Source organism: Podarcis pityusensis, assembly GCF_964106645.2.
Source record: "Podarcis pityusensis genome assembly, chromosome: 12".
Taxonomy (NCBI): domain Eukaryota; kingdom Metazoa; phylum Chordata; class Lepidosauria; order Squamata; family Lacertidae; genus Podarcis; species Podarcis pityusensis.
In genome coordinates this window covers 1,369,428-1,388,876 of record NC_138037.1, presented here as the reverse complement: position 1 = coordinate 1,388,876, position 19,449 = coordinate 1,369,428, and the positions used below count along the sequence as shown (strand labels likewise).

The 19,449-nt window shown below is 44.9% G+C and overlaps 3 protein-coding genes across 14 annotated transcripts in view; 1 reads left to right on the top strand and 2 right to left on the bottom strand.

Annotated features, from left to right (window-relative positions):
- The window catches only part of LOC308459780 (uncharacterized protein), a 67,372-nt gene that overhangs the window by 16,403 nt on the left and 31,520 nt on the right, over nt 1-19,449 (top strand). The gene's annotated exons all lie outside the window — the stretch shown is intronic.
- Nucleotides 2,434-11,644, bottom strand: LOC308459788 (uncharacterized protein). Its single transcript, XM_080975479.1, has 7 exons — nt 11,566-11,644; nt 9,408-9,554; nt 8,334-8,837; nt 8,052-8,133; nt 7,736-7,818; nt 5,193-5,319; nt 2,434-4,747 (listed from the first exon to the last, which is right to left on the bottom strand). The coding sequence occupies exons 3-7, from the start codon at nt 8,745-8,747 to the stop codon at nt 3,279-3,281; spliced, it is 2,175 nt and encodes a 724-aa protein (XP_080831605.1). The 5' UTR covers nt 8,748-8,837; nt 9,408-9,554; nt 11,566-11,644; the 3' UTR covers nt 2,434-3,278.
- The window catches only part of LOC308459773 (uncharacterized protein), a 68,823-nt gene continuing 64,222 nt past the window's right edge, over nt 14,849-19,449 (bottom strand). For 9 of the 12 annotated variants that reach the window (XM_080975442.1, XM_080975444.1, XM_080975441.1 and 6 more), the window contains 3 exons: nt 18,544-18,626; nt 17,405-17,531; nt 14,849-16,948 (listed from right to left, as the gene is read on the bottom strand). In XM_080975442.1, the coding sequence (XP_080831568.1) occupies nt 15,033-16,948; nt 17,405-17,531; nt 18,544-18,626 (2,126 nt within the window). In that variant the 3' untranslated portion in view covers nt 14,849-15,032. The remainder of the gene's footprint in view (nt 16,949-17,404; nt 17,532-18,543; nt 18,627-19,449) is intronic. The other 3 variants (XM_080975436.1, XM_080975435.1, XM_080975437.1) reach the window with 1 other exon arrangement.

The following is a 19,449-nucleotide window of genomic DNA, read 5'->3' as shown; positions in this document are numbered from 1 at the left end:
TCTTCTTGCAGAAGCAAAGACTGCAACAAAAAACCTTGTGCCGACATGACCCTTGACTGTTACAACGTGCCCAGACCAGGCTCTCTGTGGCATTTGAAATACTTAACTCTGAGTTCTGGCAGGCTTGTTGCAAAAAGTTGTCTCATGCTGCCTGATCTTCTGATGTTTATGTTATTATTGGTCTCCAAGGCTATCTTGGGAGAAATCCCAAGGCTGGAGAAATAAATCACCACAAATTTGATAACGGAAAGATTAAGAAGGTCCACCTCCTAAGCAACATCCTGGACTCTTGGCCTTGGCTCCAGGCGCCAAGAAAGAGCCAGAAAAAAACATGCTTCAAAGAACTCTCTGGTGTGACTGTCAATTGGGTCCTGTTAGGCCTGAGGAACCATCAACTTCAGCAATGTTCACCAAACAGCAAAGAGGCCCTGGTGGATCAAAGGACAACCCTGTGGGAGACTTTGTGCAAGGTGCCTGGAACTTTTGATGAACCACAGTGACCATCCTAGAGTTGTAGCTCCATCCTAGGACACCTGCTTTGTATACAGAAGGTCCTCCAACCCCCAACATCTCCAGGTAGGGCTGGGAATGTCTCATCTTTGAAACCTTGGAGAATGGCTGCAGTCTGTGGAGGCAAATTGGAGCTAGTTGAAGCAAAGCTCTGACGTGGGATAAAGGAGCCCCCTATGATCCCATGTCCTTGTCATCGTAAAAAACATGGTAGCATCAGTACAAGAGGATGCTAAACCCAACAAAGGAGTCCCCAGCAGGCCATAGGACCTTGGTGAGAAATCTCTGAGAGAAGCAGGAGTCCCACTTACACATTCCCCCAGAGAAAGAAGGGGGCTTGTCTGGTGTGGGTCGCCATGCATAAGAGAGCCACTGTGGTGTAATGTGTAGAGCAGCCTTTCTCCACTTTAGGTCCCCAGATGTTGGACTACAAGTCCCATCATCCCTAAGGTGGTCAGGGAAGATGGGAGTCGTTGTCCCACATTGAGGAGACCCCAGGTTGAGAAAAGCTGGTGGAGAGTGTTGGATGGACGACTTCTTCTTCTTTGGTGATCACTCGCAGCTGAGTAAGACCTGGGAGACCAAGGTTCGAATCCCCACTCTGTCACTGTCTCTTAGCCTGACCTGCTTCCCTGTGTTGCTGGGAGAAGACCATGTATGGTGCCTTGAGCTCCTTGGAAGAAAGGGGGGATGTCAATATAATTAACTAATAAATAAAAATAAATAACACATGTACACCAGAATAACACATAAGAATCTATTCTCCCCATTCCAACCAAAGGTGACAGAATTCATGAGCTGCAATCCAGCAGTTTCATGCTGGGAGAAAAGCTATCGGGAAAGAGTTATGTTCTCTTCCACTTTATACTTTAATAGGCTTTGGCTTGCAGATGCTCAAATGATCAATGAAGGGCACAATTTTAAAAAAAACCTCAGAGCTCAATTTCTAGGGGCGATAAAATTTTAGAAAGTTAGTTTTCAGCTCTGCCCTAGCAGGAATATCTTGAGGAGCCCCAGTAAACCAGAATCTTAGATGAGATCCCAATTTTAGAGAGGTGGGTAAAAAAAGAAATACCCATTGATCTCTGGTTTCATGTGGCACAGACCAAGCTGGCAGGAGAGCCATCTTTGAATCAACAAGGCAGGTGTATCTCACTGCAAGCTTCAGTTTTTGGGTAGGAGAAGTGGCATATAAGCTAAGCTGTAAATTTCGTTCTTCAGTTTAAAACCAGTTGGAACTAGCACTTCAGGTCCCCCAGCTTCAGATTTCTAGAGTGGCATACGGCACCTTGAGTTCCTTGGAAGAAAGATGGGATGTCAATATAATTAGCTAAATAATAAAAATTATTAAAACATGGGACATATGAATCTTTTATCCCTATTTCAACCAAAGGTGACAGAACTGAACCGTTTCAGGAACTGCAACACAGGGGTTTCGTGCTGAATTCTCCCTTCTTGGCGAACAAAAGGTCCTGGGAGAGACGGTATTGGGAAAGAGTTATGTTCTCTCCCACTTTATACTTTAATAGGCTTTGGCTTGTAAATCTTCAGATGACCGATGAAGGGCACAATCAGCCTTCCTGCAACCACAGCTTTACAAGAATTGCAAACGTTCTCAGGCCACACGCCCCGTCTCAATCCCACCGAGAAAGCATCAAGGTAAGGAGTGAGGGAAGTGGTTCTAGTATCCCCATTTGTTTGTTTGCCTGTTTATTGCATCCACAGAAACTGTAATGAGGGCATAGTAAAGGATCTGTGAGCTAGGGACAAAATCTGGTAAATATATATATATTAAAACCCTCAGAGCTCAATCTTAGGGGCAACAAGCCTTTAGAACCTTAATTTTTGGCTCTACCCCACCCCAGCGGGATCCCAAATTTAGAGAGGTGGGTAAAAGAGAGAGAGAGAGAGAGACCCATTGATCAATGTGGCACAGACCAAGTTAGCAGGAGAGCCATCTTAGAACCAACAAAGTAGGTGTATCTCAATGCAAGCTGCAGTTTTTTGTAGGGGAAGGAAAGTGCCATATAAGCTATGGATTCAGCTGTAAATTTCGTTCCACAGTTTAAAGCCAGTCAGAACTGATTCAGTTTTTCAAAACCAGACTGTAAGTTAATCACCACTTAACCAAGACCCACATTCCTCTCTGCTGTCAACTCAAAAAGTAGGACTTGGAACGTGCTTTTGTCTCCCTGACCAAAATGCCCAGAGTGATCCTGCGTTGGAGAATGAAATCAAGGAAGCATCCAAAAGAGTGAGGACGGAAGGAAATTTAATGATTTTTTTTTTACATACAATAAAAGTCAGACTAGTCTACGTGTCAGGCAGTAGAAGAAACAACCCCCACAGCAGGTTGCCAGGAACAGGGTGGACTAGACAACACACAGAGTCCTCTCAAATGCTACAACACTATAATTCAGAGACTATGATTCTGCTCATTGTGAGTTTCTTGATGGAAAGTGAAATTGGAGCTACGGCTGAAGCTCCTTTCACATTACAAGCATTTCTATGGTTTCTAACATATGAATTCTTTGATGGTGAGACTTTGATCCTGGGTGAAGCCCTTTCTGCATTCCATGCACTGATGTGGTTTCTTCCCTGTATGAATTATTTCATGGGAACTGAGACTTTCCTTCCAGGTGAAGCACATTCCACACACTGATACGGTTTTTGCCCACTGTGAGTTCTTTGATAGGAAGTAAGACTATTCTTCCGACTGAGGCTCTTTCCCCATTCCATGCACTGAGGTAGTTACTTCCCACTGTGAGTTACTCAATGAGAAGTGAGACTGGTTCTTTGAATGCAACACTTTCCACATTCCATGCACTGATATGGTTTCTTCTCATATGAATTCTTCGATGGTACATAAGACCTGCTCTCTGAGTGAAGCTTTTTCCACATTCCAAGCACTGATATGGTTTCTCCCCTGTATGAATTCTTTGATGGGAAGTGAGACTATCCTTCCGATTGAAGCTCTTCCCACATTCCAAGCATGGATAGGGATTCTCCCCTGTGTGAATCATTTGGTGGGAAGTGAGCATTGTCTTCCAGCTGAACCTCTTTCCACACTCCAAGCACTCATATGGTTTCTCCCCTGTATGGAATCTTTCATGCGACACGAGACCAGCTCTGTGAGTGAAGCTCTTTCCGCATTCCATACATTGATATGGTTTCTCCCCTGTATGAATTCTTTTATGGTACATAAGACCTGCTCTCTGAGTGAAGCTTTTTCCACATTCCAAGCACTGATATGGTTTCTCCCCTGTATGAGTTCTTTGATGGAGAGTCAGACTATCCTTCCGATTGAAACTCTTTCCACATTCCAAGCATGGATACGGATTCTCCCCTGTGTGAATCATTTGGTGGGAAGTGAGCATTGTCTTCCAACTGAACCTCTTTCCACACTCCAAGCACTCATATGGTTTCTCCCCTGTATGGAATCTTTGATGGGACGTGAGACTGGATTTCTGAGTGAAGCTCTTTTCACATTCCATGCACTGATATGGTTTCTCACCTGTATGAATTCTTTGATGGACAGTGAGCTCGCCCTTGTGACGGAAACTCTTTCCACATTCCAAGCACTGATAGGGTTTCTCCCCTGTATGAACTTTTTGATGAGAAGTGAGCATATTCTTCCCATAGAACCCCTTTCCACATTCCAAGCACCTATATGGTTTCTCCCCTGTATGAATTCTCTGATGGACTGTGAGACTGGCCCTCTGACTGAAGCTCTTTCCACATTCCAAGCAGGTATAGGGTTTCTCCCCTGTATGACTTCTTTGATGGAAAGTCAGACTATGTTTCCGGCTGAAGCTCTTTCCACATTCCATGCACTGATAGGGTTTCTCCCCTGTATGAATTCTTTGATGGAAAGTTAAAGCATCCTTCCGTTTGAAGCTCTTCCCACATTCCAAGCACTGATAGGGTTTCTCCCCTGTATGAATTTTTTGATGGGAAGCGAAACTTCTCTTCCAACTAAAACGCTTTCCACATTGTAAGCACTGATACGGTTTCTCCCCGCTGTGAGTTACTTGATGGTAAGTGAGGCGGGATTTCCGACAGAAGTTCTTTCCACATTCCAAACACTGATAGAGCTTTTTCCCCAGTAGATTTGTTAGATTGGAAGTGGAGTGGGAGCTCTGACTGAATCTCTTTCCAGGTCCCGAATATTTAAGCGGCTTCTCCTGTGTGTGGATTCTGTCAGGGTCTTCCTCATTCGTTTGCAATTCTTCAGCACCTGCAACCAAGAGAGAAATTCATTAGAGCTTCAGGAAGAAAAGAAATGCAGCTCTTCTAAGTCAGAAAAACAAGGATAAAAAAACCAGGCTCTTTTCTTTGATGGATTATGTTGAGTCCAATATGGAGTCTGCTCCATCTCCAATGTCAAGTCATCTCTTTCGTCAACCAAAAACGAATAACCCAACTGAAATTCCTTCAACTTCGCTTACAACCTTAAGCCTACATTTTAATAGGCCTTGGCAGTTCAGTCCAGCCTGATCACTGTTTAAAAAGACAGAACTTGAGGAAGAATATTTGCAGGCAAATCTTTTAGAGATGTGGGTGTGCTAGAATCCCAGCTGCTATAGGTTGCCCTGCTGAGCGCCATCAAAATATTGGAGATTTGTCACATAGATATATGTATGGAATTTCAAAACAGATCGTGATCCAACAGGGAGCCTTACCAAGAGAGTCCATGATCCTATGATTCTCCTCCATTAGTTCTTTATGCAGAGCTCTCTGGCCAGGATCCAGCAACGCCCATTCCTCGTCTGTGAAATGAACAGCTACATCTTCAAAGCACACCGGACCCTAAAATGAAAAAGAAAAGTATCTTCCTCTAAGACAGCATAAAGATGATCTACTAGGCTAACTGGCCAGTGACATTGTCATCAATACCAGGGAAGGTCCTAGAACAGATAATCAAACATTTGGTCTGTGAGCACTTAGAAAAGGCAGATTAAAAAAAAGAAAAAGAAACCCATTGATCTAGGGTTTCATGCACCACAGACCATCTATGTTCATCTTCTTGAAATTCTGTCAGGCAACCAGCTACAAATCCCCTCATCTAGCCCAACTAACAGAATGAAATATAATTGCTACTCCCTTGCAAAACTGTAGACTCTCCTTCGTTGGTGGTTGGACTAGATGACCTTTGGGTACTTTCCAACTCTAGGATTCTATTACCCTGTGGGCCATCTAGTCCAACCCCTTGCGATGCAGGAATTTCAGCTAAAGTATCCCTGACAGATGGCCACCCAACCTCTGCTTAAAAACCTCCAAGGAAGGAGAGTCCACACCCTCCGGAGTGAGACTGTTCCACTGCTGAACAGCTGTGTCAGAAGGTTTTACGTATGTCTAGTCAGAATCTCCTTTCCTGCAATTTGAAGCCTTTTATTCGAGTCCTGCCTTTTAGAGCAGGAGAAAAGAAGCTTGCTCCATCCTCCATGTGACAACCCTTCGGATATCTGAAGATGGCTATCATAGCTCCTCTTTTCCAGGCTAAACATACTCTCTGAGCTGTTCCCCATAAGGCTTGGCTTCCTGAGCCTTGATCATCCTAGTCGCCCTGTACACGTTTCAGCTTGTCAACATACTTCTTACATTGTGGCTTCCAAAACTGGACACAGTATTTCAGGTGAGGTGTGACCAAGGCAAATTAGAGCAGAACTATTATTTCCCTTGATCTGGATACTAGACTTCTGTTGATGCAGCCTAGAATAGTATTCATTTTTTTTGCTGCTGCATCACATTGTTGACTCATGTTAAGATTGTGGTCCACCAAGACCCCTAGATGCATTTCAGATGTACTGCTAGTAAGCCAGGTGTCCCCCATCCTATATTTGTGCATCTGGTTCTTCCTGCCTAAGTGCAGAACCTGACATTTGTCCCTACTGAAATTCACATTGTTAGCTTGCACTCAGTTCTCCAATCTGTTACGGTCATTTTCAATTTTGATTTTGTCTTCTGTGGCATTAGCTACCCCTCCCAGTTTGGTGTCATCTGCAAATTTGATTAATAACTCCTCAGTTCCTTCAGCCAAGTCGTTTATAAAGATGTTGAACAACGTGAGGCCCAGGACAGATCCCTGCGGCACCCCACTTGTCACTATTTTCCAGTATGACGAGGAACCATGAATGAGTCCTCTTTGGGTTCAGTCAGTAAACCAGCTACAAATCCACCTAACAGTTACCTCGTTCAACCCACATTTCACCATATTCCTCATGAGAATATCATGGGGGACTTTGTCAAAAGCCTTACTGAAATCAAGATACACTATGTCCACAGCATTCCCCTGATCCACCAGGTTTGTAATTCCATAAAAAAGAAATTAGAATGGTCTGGCATGACTTACTTTGGAGAAAACCATGCTTACTAATCACAGCATCCTTTTCTAAATGCTCACAGACCAAATGTTGAATTATCTGTTCTGATACCTTCTTTGGTATCAATGTCAAGCTCACCGGTCTGCAGTTAACTGGTTCTTCCTTTTCCCCTCTTTTTAAAGCTGGGGACATTTGCCCTCCTCCAGTTTGTAGGGACCTCATCTGTTCTCCAAGATTTCTCAAATATAATAGACAAAGGCTCTGAAATTAAACCCACAAGCTTCTTTAGTACTATCGGATGCAGCTGATCCGGCCCTGGAGATTTCAGTTCATTCAAAGTAAGTAGGTCCCTACCAATTCTGCAATTCTAGAATTCTATGACATTGCTCTGTTGTTTTCTGCCTGTTAATTGCTATGTTGTTTTAATGGGAACGTTGTGCTGCACATTTTAAGTCTGGGTGCTTCCTTTAATATCTTGATGTATTTTTTTATTGTGTCTTTAAACGATGGGTATTCATCTTTGTATGAACGGGTGGAACTCCACATGGTGGTCTTCAAATCACTGTCTGAGAAAGCATTCCTGTTGCCAGTGGGAAGGATCCCCCCTTTACTCTCCCTGTGCGCAGTTCTGGGGTGGAACTCTCTTGATCCGCAAAAGCAAAGTTCAGGGGGCGCATGGGGGCAAGAAGAGTAGGAGGAAAGTGGGAAGAAGCCCACTGTGCAACTGATGAGGCTGATGAGGTGAATCCTGGCAACTTTTTCCTATGGTTTCTTACCAGCTTCCCAACATATACTAGCATTCCACCATCAATATAGCAATAAGACAGAGCAGGAATAGCGAGGTTTCCACGGCCTCAGAGGAACCCTGACTGCTCCTTTCCCCACAATGCTCCTTCCCTTACCTCATCTGGTTCTACAGCCACTGCTTCGTCTCTGCTACCATGGAAAGATGGATGAGGAGGTCTTGCTAGCATCCTTCTGTCACCTGCGAGAAATAAAGGGAGGTGGGGGACCATGAGTGCATGCTTTCTCTAACCACAGATGGACCAAAAAAATAGTGTCACCTGCTGAGTGCATGTGAGACATTGGTATCCATTTCATATTTTAGTTGTGCAAAAATACACAATTCAGTGTCTTCTCCAAGATGATTAAAAGAACCCGCAGATTAGTTCCAAAATCCACAGAATGTGACCAGAGAAAAAACCCATTCCTCCTTACCCAGTGGCCTCTCTCTGGTGTCCAACGGAGTCCTCTCTGTCTCAAAGGAATCTAAGCCCACTTCTGCAAAGAAATCCTTTCCCTGAAGAAGCAACAAAGATTAAAGGAGAGAATGGGGAGATGGATTAGAAAAGAAATGTCTGAGGGGGAAAATGTGGTGGTATCCGATATCATTCTTTGGATGCTTTCCAAAAAAAGGATGGGCCATTAGGAGAGAATTTTGGGATACTTTCCCTCATGTTCAGAGCCCTTTGGGAGTATCCAGAGGAAAGTCTCTCTCACCTGCTGCTCTGCCTGCTTCCTCTCCTCTGCCTGACTCAGGAGGAATCCTTCGGCCAGGGCCACCGCCTGGGAACTGGTCTCCGCTCCACATTCCCTCACCCAGATCTCCATCTCTGGTGGAAGGACAGCCAGGAACTGCTCCAAGATCACCAAGTCCAGCATCTCAGCTTTTGTGTGCCTTTCTGGCTTCAGCCACTGATGGCAAAGGTGGTGGAGTTGGCTGCAAACCTCTCGAGGTCCTTTGGCCTCCTGGTAGCAGAACTGCCTGAACAGCAGGCTCTGCACATCTGAGTGGAGGGTGTCCTCTTCACCCAGGATCTTCTGCATTGAGCTTTCCCAGAATCCTTCACTGCTCTCGGTTTTGATGGCATGGTCTCTTCCTGCTTCAGGGCCAGCTGAGTCTTGCTCATCCATCTGGGTTCTCAGGAAGTCTCCAAGAGATCAGAAGGAACCCTTGGTCTTCTGCCAAGTTCTGTCTGTCCTCATGAGAGGTGCTACCAAATCCTACAAAGCAAATACATTGTTCTGTTATAAAATTCATACACTGTCAGGAGAAGAAAAAAGTAAGCATGGTTGAGATTTGCTAGGAACAAGGCCTGTACCCCCTCACAGCTCAGATTCTTAGCTTTATTCAAGAAACAAGCAGGCAAGGAGGAGAAGCAAGCCTCTAGCCCACCTAGAAGGAAAGTTACCATGCAAAATGTGCAGGCAACTGAAGAGATTTCTGTGCTATGAATGAGCCTGGTTGCTCCTGCCTTTCAGTATTTTCAGTATATGAATCCAGTCAGAACGGTAACTGACAAGTGAGTCATTTGTACAGAGTGTAATTTGGACCCTAGGCTAGAAGGGGGGTTCCAACCCTGGGGTCCTCAAGAGCTGCTCTCCCTCCCACCACCCCTTAGAATCTCCAACATTCGCAAGATTTCATTTCCCAGAAGGTGGAAGAAGCAACATGGGGATAATCTATCTTGGATCTGGTCCTCACCAGCAGGGAAGTACTGGGAAACATGGGAGGACCTGCCTAGATCAAGGGAAGTAACCGTCTCACTCTCTTCTGCCCTGGTCAGACCACACCTGGAATACTGTGTCCAGTTCTGGGCGCCACAATTTAAGAAGGATGTGGGCAAGCTGGAACGTGTGCAGAGGAGGGTGACTGAGAGGATCAAGGGTCTGGAAACCAAGCCTTATGAGGAAGGGTTGAGGGAGCCGAGTATGTTTAGCCTGGGAAAAGAGGAGACTGAGAGAGGAGTATGGTCTAAATTTAAACACAAATCATTATCCTTACTTTGAACGCTCCTCCCATGTTCATGCATAGACCAACACTTTATACTGTTTTATTGTTAACATAAGGGGGAAATTACTCTTCCTCATTCAACAAGGGCTCCTGACTAGGAATTTGGCCATGTGTTGATGACTGTTAACTCTGCTCTCTGTTTCCCTTTTTTCTGGCTTTGTTTAAACCATTTCACAAACCAGGAACTCATGCCCTGACCACCTATAGTTCAGCATACAGTGGTGCCCCGCAAGACGAATGCCTCGCAAGACGAAAAACCCGCTAGACGAAAGGGTTTTCCGTTTTTCGATGCGCTTCGCAAGACGAATTTCCCTATGGGCTTGCTTCGCGAAACGAAAACGTCTTGCGAGTCTTGCGATTTCTTTCGCTTCCCCCCCTTTTTCTAAGCCGCTAAGCCGCTAATAGCCTTTTAGCCGCTAAGCCGCTAAGCCTTTAATAGCCGCTAAACCGCTAATAGCGCTAATCCACTAATAGGGTTGCTTCGCAAGACAAAAAAACCGCTAGACGAAGAGACTTGCAGAACGAATTATTTTCGTCTTGCGAGGCACCACTGTATGTTGTGGATTTGCCTGCAAATTTATTGTTGTATTTTTGTGATCTAGAGATGACACGAAAAGACTCCATCTATCTATTTGTATCATTTATTACTCCTATGACCCTTGCTTATAAAACCCAATAAAAAGTTATTCCTTAAGGAAAGGGCAAAGACAACACACAGAGACTCAGGCCCCGTCTGCACTGTGTTTGCAAAGCAGGATCAGAGCATTTCGAAGAGCCCTGGCTTCCTCCATAGAATCGTGGGAACCATTAATCAGCCTCATTGCTCTTTTAAAACCATCTACATGGTTTTGTATGTTTTGTCATATTATCTGCATTGAGACTTTCCTTTATTCTTATAGATTATGGATTAGTAATTCTTTATTGTACAGTGGTACCTTGGGTTACATACACTTCAGGTTACAGACGCTTCAGGTTACAGACTCCGCTAACCCAGAAATATTACCTCGGGTTAAGAACTTTGCATCAGAACAGAAATTGTGCAGTGGTGGCGCGGCGGCAGCAGGAGGCCCCATTAGCTAAAGTGGTGCTTCACGTTATGATCAGTTTCAGGTTAAAAACGGACCTCCAGAACAAATTAAGTTCTTAACCAGCGGTACCACTGTAACTGATAAGTGTATATTGTTTAATTGTTATTTGTTGATGTTTAATTTTACTGTTTACTATTAGATTATAATGCATTATTGAATATTGTTTTATTTTATATAAGTTGTTTATTTTAATCTTACTGTGACTTTTTATATTGTTTTGGATTTTTATTATTTATTGTTCTGTTGTGTTTTCATACGTGTTGGAAGCTGACCAGTATGGCTGGGGCAAACTAACCAGATGGGAGGGGTATAAACATCATCATAATAATAACAATAATAACAATAACAACAACAAAACAACAACAACAACAACAACAACAACAACAACAACAACAACAACAATTGTTACTTAGCTTGGTGGGCATCCCTGCCTCCTGCCGAGAGAGTTCCATAGATTTAACTCTTCGGCGCATGAAGACGCACTTTTTCTGCCCTCCATCTTCCCACATTCCTTATTTATTTACGGCATAGGTCAAGCTGCGTTTATTGTTTGGGTGGATTTTATGTCGGAATGTTTCCGTCTGGCTGCAACTTCTTCTAACAGATGCGGCTGGTTCCTAGATCTGCAGGGGGGGGCTGTTTGCAGCCCATTGTTTCCTCGCCAAAGCGGCGAGCATCGCATCCCTACAAAGAGCACCGTTGCAAACCTCCTCCCGAAAACTCGCCCCTTCCCTGGCTTCCCTCCCCATGCATGACATGCACAGGACCCTCTCGAATACATCCCCCCCCGGCTGCCCTGGGACCCCCTTCTCCCCCCTGCACCCAAAGGGGGAAGAGAGAGGTGACTCACCTGATCCCCCGAGGGGCCACCAAGGCAGCCCTTGCGCAGGAGACAGACAAAACTTGCAGGAAGTGACGCGGGGGAGGGAGCTTTGCTGGGCAGGATCTGGCCCCACCCCCTCCGCGATCTCCTTCCCCCTCCAGTAATCCGGCTCAGCTCCTTTTAACCCTTGCAAATGTGAGCGCACCAAGCACACCCCTCTCTGCGCTTTCTCTCTCCGAAGCAGGAGATCTGTGCATTGCGCACAGCCGGAGGAGGGGCTTCATTTTGGGGGGCTGCTGCCCTAGCCGGGCTCTGAGCTGCTCCCTCCCTTGGCCAGAAACAGGAGGAGCAGCTGGCAGGGAAAAGGCTCTGCAAGAAGCAGGAGTCGCCTTCCTAGGAGAGGAGGAGGAGGGGTCATCCCGGTGGGTCAACCGATAGTGGGGCTTTCATGCACCTTCCTGTATTTCCCCTTGTACTGAGGAACACCCCGTGTTGTTAAACAGGGACGACACGTGTGTGTGTGAGAGAGAGGGGTGGGGGTGGGGGTGGGAAGCCCTTTCTACAATCTGGACCAGCAGAACATCGCTGCCTTTCTAGGGGACCCGTAAGGTTGCCTGGGGCTGTTGTCTCTCCGACTGAGTGCTACGCCAGGCTCCAAGGCAGCCATTGGATGTTAAGCCACGCTTCCTCCGTCGTTTTGTAGCACACCCCCAGCACACTCCCAAAATTCAAAACATATTTTTCCTTTTTTTTCACTTATTCCATAAAATCTATTCAAAAGCTTGGTTAATATAAGGTAGGTGTATCTCACTGCAAGCTTCAGTTTTTTGGTAGGGGAAGCGGCATATAAGCTAAGCTGTAAATTTCGTTCTTCAATTTAAAACCAGTTGGAACTAGCACTTCAGGTCCCTCAGCTTCATTAATTAATTAATTAATTAATTAATTAAATATAACACATGTACATCAGAATTACACATAAGAATCTATTATCCCCATTCCAGCCAAAGGTGACAGAATTCATCAGCTGCAGTCCAGCAGTTTCACGCTGCAATCTCCTTTTGAAATTCTTCTCTTGGAGAACAAAAGGTCCTGGGAGAAAAGGTTTTGGGAAAGAGTTGTATTCTCCCCCACTTTATACTTTAATAAGCTTTGGCTTGCAGATGCTCAAATGATCAATGAAGGGCACAATCAGCCTTCCTGTAGCTGCAGGTATGCAGCAAACATGCATAAATGTTCTCAGGGCACAGCTGATCTCAATGCCAGTGTCACAGCATCAGAGGAAAAACTGAGTTAAGCAGCACTGTAACTGTAGGGCTAAGTATCCCCATTTGTTTGCTGAATCCGTTGAAATTCTAACAAGGGCATAGTGAAAGCACTGTGTGCAAGGAGCTAAATCCAGTTTTTAAAAAAGCCTCAGAACTCCATCCTAGGGGCAATAATGCTTTAGAAACTTAAGTTTTCAGCTCTGCCCCAGCAGGAATATCTTGAGGAGCCAGAAGCTTAGATGAGATCCCCATTTTAGAGAGGCGGGTATAAAAAAAGCGAAACCCATTGACCTATGGTTTCATGTGGCAGAGACTAAGTTCACAGGAGAGCCATCTTAGAATCAACAAGGTAGGTGTCTCTCACTGCAAGCTTCAGTTTTTTGGTAGGGGAAGGAAGAATGGCATATAAGCTATGGATTAAGCTCTAAGTTTCGTTCTTCAGTTAGAACTAGTTCAGTTTTTCAAAACCAGAGTGTAAATTATTCCCCACTTAACCAAGACCCACATTCCTCTCTGCTGTCTACTCGAAAAGTGGGACTTGGAACGTGCTTTTGTCTCCCTGACCAAAATGCCCAGAGTGATCCTGCGTTGGAGAATGAAATCAAGGAAGCATCCAAAAGAGTGAGGGCGGAAGGAAATTTAATGAATTTTTTGACATACAATAAAAGGCAGACTAGTCTACGTGTCAGGCAGCAGAGGAAACAGCCCCTACAGCAGGTTGCCAGGAACAGACAATGAAAAGTCCTTACCACCTGCTTTTTATTCAATATTTACAGACAGAGGCTTGGAACGCAGCCTCTGGGACTAATGGTGTTGTCCTGGGTGACTCTCCACTCCCTGGGAGCCAGTGTGGTATAGTGGTTAAGAGTGGTAGTCTCATAATCTGGGGAACCGGGTTCGCGTCTCCGCTCCTCCACATGCAGCTGGGGGGTGACCTTGGGCTAGTCACAGCTCTCTGAAGTCTCTCAGCCCCACTCACCTCACAGAGTGTTTGTTGTGGGGGAGGAAGGGAAAGGAGAATGTTAGATGCTTTGAGACTCCTTCGGGTAGTGATAAAGCGGCATATCAAATCCAAACTCCTCTTCTTCCCTTTTTCTCCCTCATTTGTCACCTTCTCCCCTACGGGTGGCGCTGAGGGCCCTTTGCACTACAGTGGTACCTCAGGTTTAGAATTTAATTCGTTGTGGAGGTCTGTTCTTAACCTGAAACTGTTCTTAACCTGAAGCACCACTTTAGCTAATGGGGTCTCCTGCTGCTGCTGCACCGCCAGAGCACGATTTCTGTTCTCATCCTGAAGCAAAGTTCTTAACCCAAAGTAATATTTCTGGGTTAGCAGAGTCTGTAACCTGAAGTGTATGTAACCCGAGGTACCACTGTACTTTCAAGGCTTGCCGGGTTCTGGGAGAGGGAGGTCTAGAATGCTTTCTAAAGACACTGTGTCTGTCAGCTATTGCCCTCCTGGTGATACCTCTTCCTCCATCTCATGTCCCCTTATTTCCCAGCTTTCCCCCTCATCTGCCTCTGAGCTGTGACCTCCCTCAAACCCCTGTTGTAATTCTGAACTGTCTTCTTCTCTGGAAAGGTCAGGCTGGGGAGGTGGTCTCCACCATTCCTCCTCTGCCCAGTCCCTAACACCATGGAACAGGAACAAAAAACAAGCCAACCAGAATGTGTGCAGAGGAGGGTGACCAAGACGTTCAAGGGTCTGGAAACCAAGCCTTATGAGGAATGGTCAGCCTAGAAAAGAAGACACTGAGAAGAGATATAATAGCCATCTTCAAATAACTCAAGGGCTGTCTCATGGGAGAGGGGACAAGATGAAGAAAGGCTGTTTTGCTCTGCTCTGGAAGATAGGACCTGAAGCAATGGATGCAAGTTGCAAGAAAAGAGAATCAGACTAAACATCAGGAAGAACCTTCCACGGGTAAGAGCTATTCAACGGTGGAACAGGCTGCCTCAGAAGGAGATGGGTTCTCCTTCCATGGAGGTTTTTAAGCAGAGGTTGCATGCTCATCTGCCATAGTGTAGATTCCTGCATTCCAGAGTCCTCTCAAATGCTACAACTCCATAATTCTGAGACTCTATGATTCTCCTCAATGTGAGTTTCTTGATGCAAAGTGAAACTGGAGCTACAGGTGAAGCTCATATCACATTACAAGCATTTCCATGGTTTCCAACATATGAATTCTTTGACGGTGAGTGGGTAAAGCTCTTTCTACATTCCAAAACTTATATGGTTTCTCCCCACGGTAAGTTAATTGATGAGAAGTGAGACTGGCCCTCTGATTGAAGCTCTTCCACATTCCAAGGACCAATATGGTTCCTTCTCATATGAATTCTTTGATGGTACATAAGACTGGCTCTCTGAGTGAAGCTCTTTCCACATTCCAGGCACTGATACGGTTTCTCCCCTGTATGAATTCTTTGATGGGAAGTCAGACTATCTTTCCGAGTGAAGTTCTTTCCACATTCCAAACAAGGATAGGGATTCTCCCCAGTGTGTATTATTTGGTGGGAAGTGAGCATATTCTTCCAGCTGAACCTCTTTCCACACTCCAAGCACTCATATGGTTTCTCTCCTGTATGTATTCTTTCATGGTACATGAGACCAGCTCTGTGAGTGAACCTCTTTCCACACTCCAAGCACTGATATGGCTTCTCCCCTGTATGAATTCTGTGATGGGAAGTGAGCTCGCTCTTCTGACGGAAACTCTTTCCACATTCCAGGGAGAAATAGGGTTTTTCCCCTGTATGAACCTTTTGATGAGAAGTGAGAATATTCTTCCCATAGAACCCCTTCCCACATTCCAAGCACTGATAAGGTTTCTCTCCTGTATGAATTCTTTGATGGGAAGTCAGACTATCCTTCCGATTGAAGCTCTTCCCACATTCCAAGCATGGATAGGGATTCTCCCCTGTGTGAATTATCTTGTGGGAAGTGAGCATATTCTTCCAGCTGAACCTCTTTCCACATTCCAAGCACTCATATGGTTTCTCCCCTGTATGAATTCTTTGATGGGACATGAGACCAGCTTTGTGAGCGAAGTTCTTTCCACATTCCAAGCACTTATACGGTTTCTCCCCTGTATGAATTCTTTTATGGGACATGAGAGCGGCCCTCTGGGTGAAGCTCTTTCCACATTCTAAGCAGTGATATGGTTTATCCCCTGTATGAATCCTTTGGTGGAGAGTGAGGCTATCCTTGCGACTGAAGCTCTTCCCACATTCCAAGCACTGATAGGGATTCTCCCCTGTGTGAATTATTTGGTGCGAAGTGAGCATATTCTTCCAACTGAATTTTTTCCCACACTCCAAGCACTCATATGGTTTTTCCCCTGTATGGAATCTTTGATGGTACACGAGGCCAGCTCTGTGAGTGAAGCTCTTTCCACATTCCATGCACTCATATGGTTTCTCCCCTGTATGAGTTCTTTGATGGGAAGTGAGCTCACTCTTCTGACGGAAACTCTTTCCACATTCCAAGCACTGATAGGGTTTATCCGCTGTATGAATTTTTTCATGAGAAGTGAGCATATTCTTCCCATAGAACCCCTTCCCACATTTTAAGCACTGATATGGTTTCTCCCCTGTATGAATTCTTTGATGGGAAGTGAGACTATCCTTCTGACGGAAGCTCTTTCCACATTCTAAGCACGTATAGGGTTTCTCCCCGGTATGAATTCTTTGATGGAAAGTTAGACTTTGCTTCCGACTGAAGCTCTTTCCACATACCATGCACTGATATGGTTTCTCCCCTGTATGAATTCTTTGATGGAAAGTGAAAGCATCCTTTCGACTGAAGTTCTTTCCACATTCCAAACACTGATAGGGTTTTTCCCCTGTATGAATTTTTTGGTGGGAGGTGAAACTTCTCTTCCAGCTGAAACTCTTTCCACATTCTTGGCACTGATATGGTTTCTCTGTGCTGTGAGTTATTTGATGAGAAGTGAGGTTGGATTTCCGACAGAAGTTCTTTCCACATTCCAAACACTGATATTGTTTCTTCCCCAAGAGATTTGTTAGATTGGAAGTTGAGTGGGAGCTCTGACTGAATCTCTTTCCAGACCCTGAATATTTAAGTGGCTTCTCCTGTGTGTGGATTCTGTCGGGGTCTCCCTCATTCTTCATTTGCAATTCTTCAGCACCTGCAATCAAGAGAGAAATTCATTAGAGCTTCAGGAAGAAATGCAGCTCTTAAATATCGGAACAACAAAAATAAAAAGGCCAGGATCTTTTCTTTTACTTCTTTTGTTGAGCCGAAACATCACCAATCTCATCTCATTCGTCAAACAAAAATGGACACAACAAAAACAAAACACCTGACTGAAGTTTCTTCAACTTCCCAAACAACTTCCCAAACATCTTTAAAACCTACATTTTAAAAGGCTTGGGCAGTTCAGTCCAGTCAGATCATGGTTTAAAAAGGCATTACTGAAGGAAGAATATTTGCAGACCAAACAGCAGATAGCCCCACATCCAGCGTGAGCTGCAAGAGTCTTAGAATCCCAGATGCAAGAAGCAGCGTTCTTGAAATACATCAAGATATAGGTTTGTCACATAGAATTTCAAAACAGATATCACAGTCCAACAGGGAGCCTTACCAAGCGAGTCCATGACCCCACGATTCTCCTCCATGACTTCCTTATGCAGAGCTCTCTGGTCAGGATCCAGCAACGCCCATTCCTCGTCTGTGAAATGAACAGCTACATCTTCAAAGCACACTGGACCCTAAAAGGAAAAGAAAAGTATCTTCCTCTTAGCATAAAGATCACCTACTACACAGGTAATGACTGACCAGTGAGAGTGTTATCAGTACCAAGAAAGGTCCTAGAACAGAGAATGAAACAGTCGGTCTGTGAGCTCTTAGAAAAGGCAGATTAAAATAAATAAAAAGAAACCCATTAAAAAGAAGAGTCTTTTTAAATATCTTCTAAAAGAATTGTTTTAATTTATTTCGACTACGGCAGACCAACATGGCTACCTACTTGAACCACTGATCTAGGGCAGTGATGGCAAACCTTTTAGAGACCGAGTGCCCAAACTGCAACCCAAAACCCACTTACTTATCACAAAGTGGCAACATGGCAATTAACCTGTATATCTCATTTTTTCTGTGTGTTTCACGTTTCTTCTATATGACTGCTGTTGCAATAAATAATCCTTCATAAAAGTTACTGCATTACATTCTTCATTAAATTATATTTTCATTGATATATAGTTTTATGGTATAACTCAGTGCTTTTTTTCTTAATGATTCCATGACATTGCTCTGTTGCTTTCTACATGTTAAATGTGTTGTTGTTTTAATGGCATTTTTTATCGTGTCTTTAAATGATGGGTATTCATCTTTGTATAAATGGTTGGAACTCCACATAGTGGATTTCAAATCACAAATATGTCTGCGAAAGCATTCCTGTTGCCAGAGGGAAGGATCTCCTCTTTACTCTCCCTGTGTACTGTTGTGGGCTGGAACTCTCCGGATGCGCAAAAGCAAAGTTCAGGGGGCGCATGGGGGCACGGAGAGCAGGAGGAAAGTGGGAAGAAGCCCACTGTGCAACTGATGAGGCTGATGAGGTGAATCCTGGCAACTTTTTTCTATGGTTTCTTACCAGCTTCTCAACATATACCAGCATTCCACCATCAATACAGCAGTAAGACAGAGCAGGAAGAGAGAGATTTCCTCAGCCTCAGAGGAACCCTGACTGCTCCTTTCCCCACAATGCTCCTTCCCTTCCCTTACCTCATCTGGTTCTACAGCCACTGCCTCCTCTCCGCTACCATGGAAAGATGGATGAGGAGGTCTTGCTGGCATCCTTCTGTCACCTGAGGGAAATAAAGGGAGGTGGGAGACCATGAGTGCATGCTTTCCTCAGAGGCGAATTAGTGCATCTCTAACCACAGACGGACCAAAGAAATAGTAATAATAATAATAATAATAATTTTCATTTATACCCCGCCCTCCCCAGCCAAGGCTGGGCTCAGGGCGGCTAACAAGCAATAATAAAAACAAGTTGAATGAATACAACTTAAAAACAAAATTTAAATACAACATTAAAATATTGAAACATTAAAATATTAAAATGCAGCCTCATCACAGGAGGAGAAAAGGGAAAAGGAAAAAGAAAGAGAGGGAGGGGGGAATCAAATTGGCTCCAAGCCAAAGGCCAGGCGGAACAACTCTGTCTTACAGGCCCTGTGGAAAGAAATCAGATCCCGCAGGGCCCTGGTCTCATGAGGAAGAGCGTTCCACCAGGCCGGAGCCAGCGTTGTAAAGGCCCTGGCTCTGGTTGAAGCCAGTCTAACTTCCTTAGGGCCCGGGACCACTAGGGTGTTGCTATTTACAGACCTTGAGGCTCTCCGTGGGGCAGACCGGGAGAGGCGGTCCCGTAGGTACGAGGGTCCCAGGCCGTGTAGGGCTTTAAAGGTCAAAACCAGGACCTTAAATCCGACCCTGTACTTCACCGGGAGCCAGTGCAGCTGGAAAAGCACTGGGTGCTTTTAGTAGTAAAAGGTAAAGGCAAAGGACCCCTGGACGGTTAAGTCCAGTCAAAGGGGACTATGGGGTGAAGCGCTCATCTCACTGCAGGCTGAGGGAGCCAGCATTTGTCCTCAGACAGCTTTCCGGGTCATGTGGCCAGCAGGACTA

Coding starts and splice junctions, on each gene's coding strand:
- LOC308459788 (XM_080975479.1), bottom strand. CDS start 8,747: ATGGATGAGCAAGACTCAGCTGGCCCTGAAGCAGGAAGAGACCATGCC. Junction 8,134..8,333: donor GGAAGCAGGCAGAGCAGCAG/GTGAGAGAGACT, acceptor TTGCTTCTTCAG/GGAAAGGATTTCTTTGCAGA. Junction 7,819..8,051: donor CACCAGAGAGAGGCCACTGG/GTAAGGAGGAAT, acceptor TATTTCTCGCAG/GTGACAGAAGGATGCTAGCA.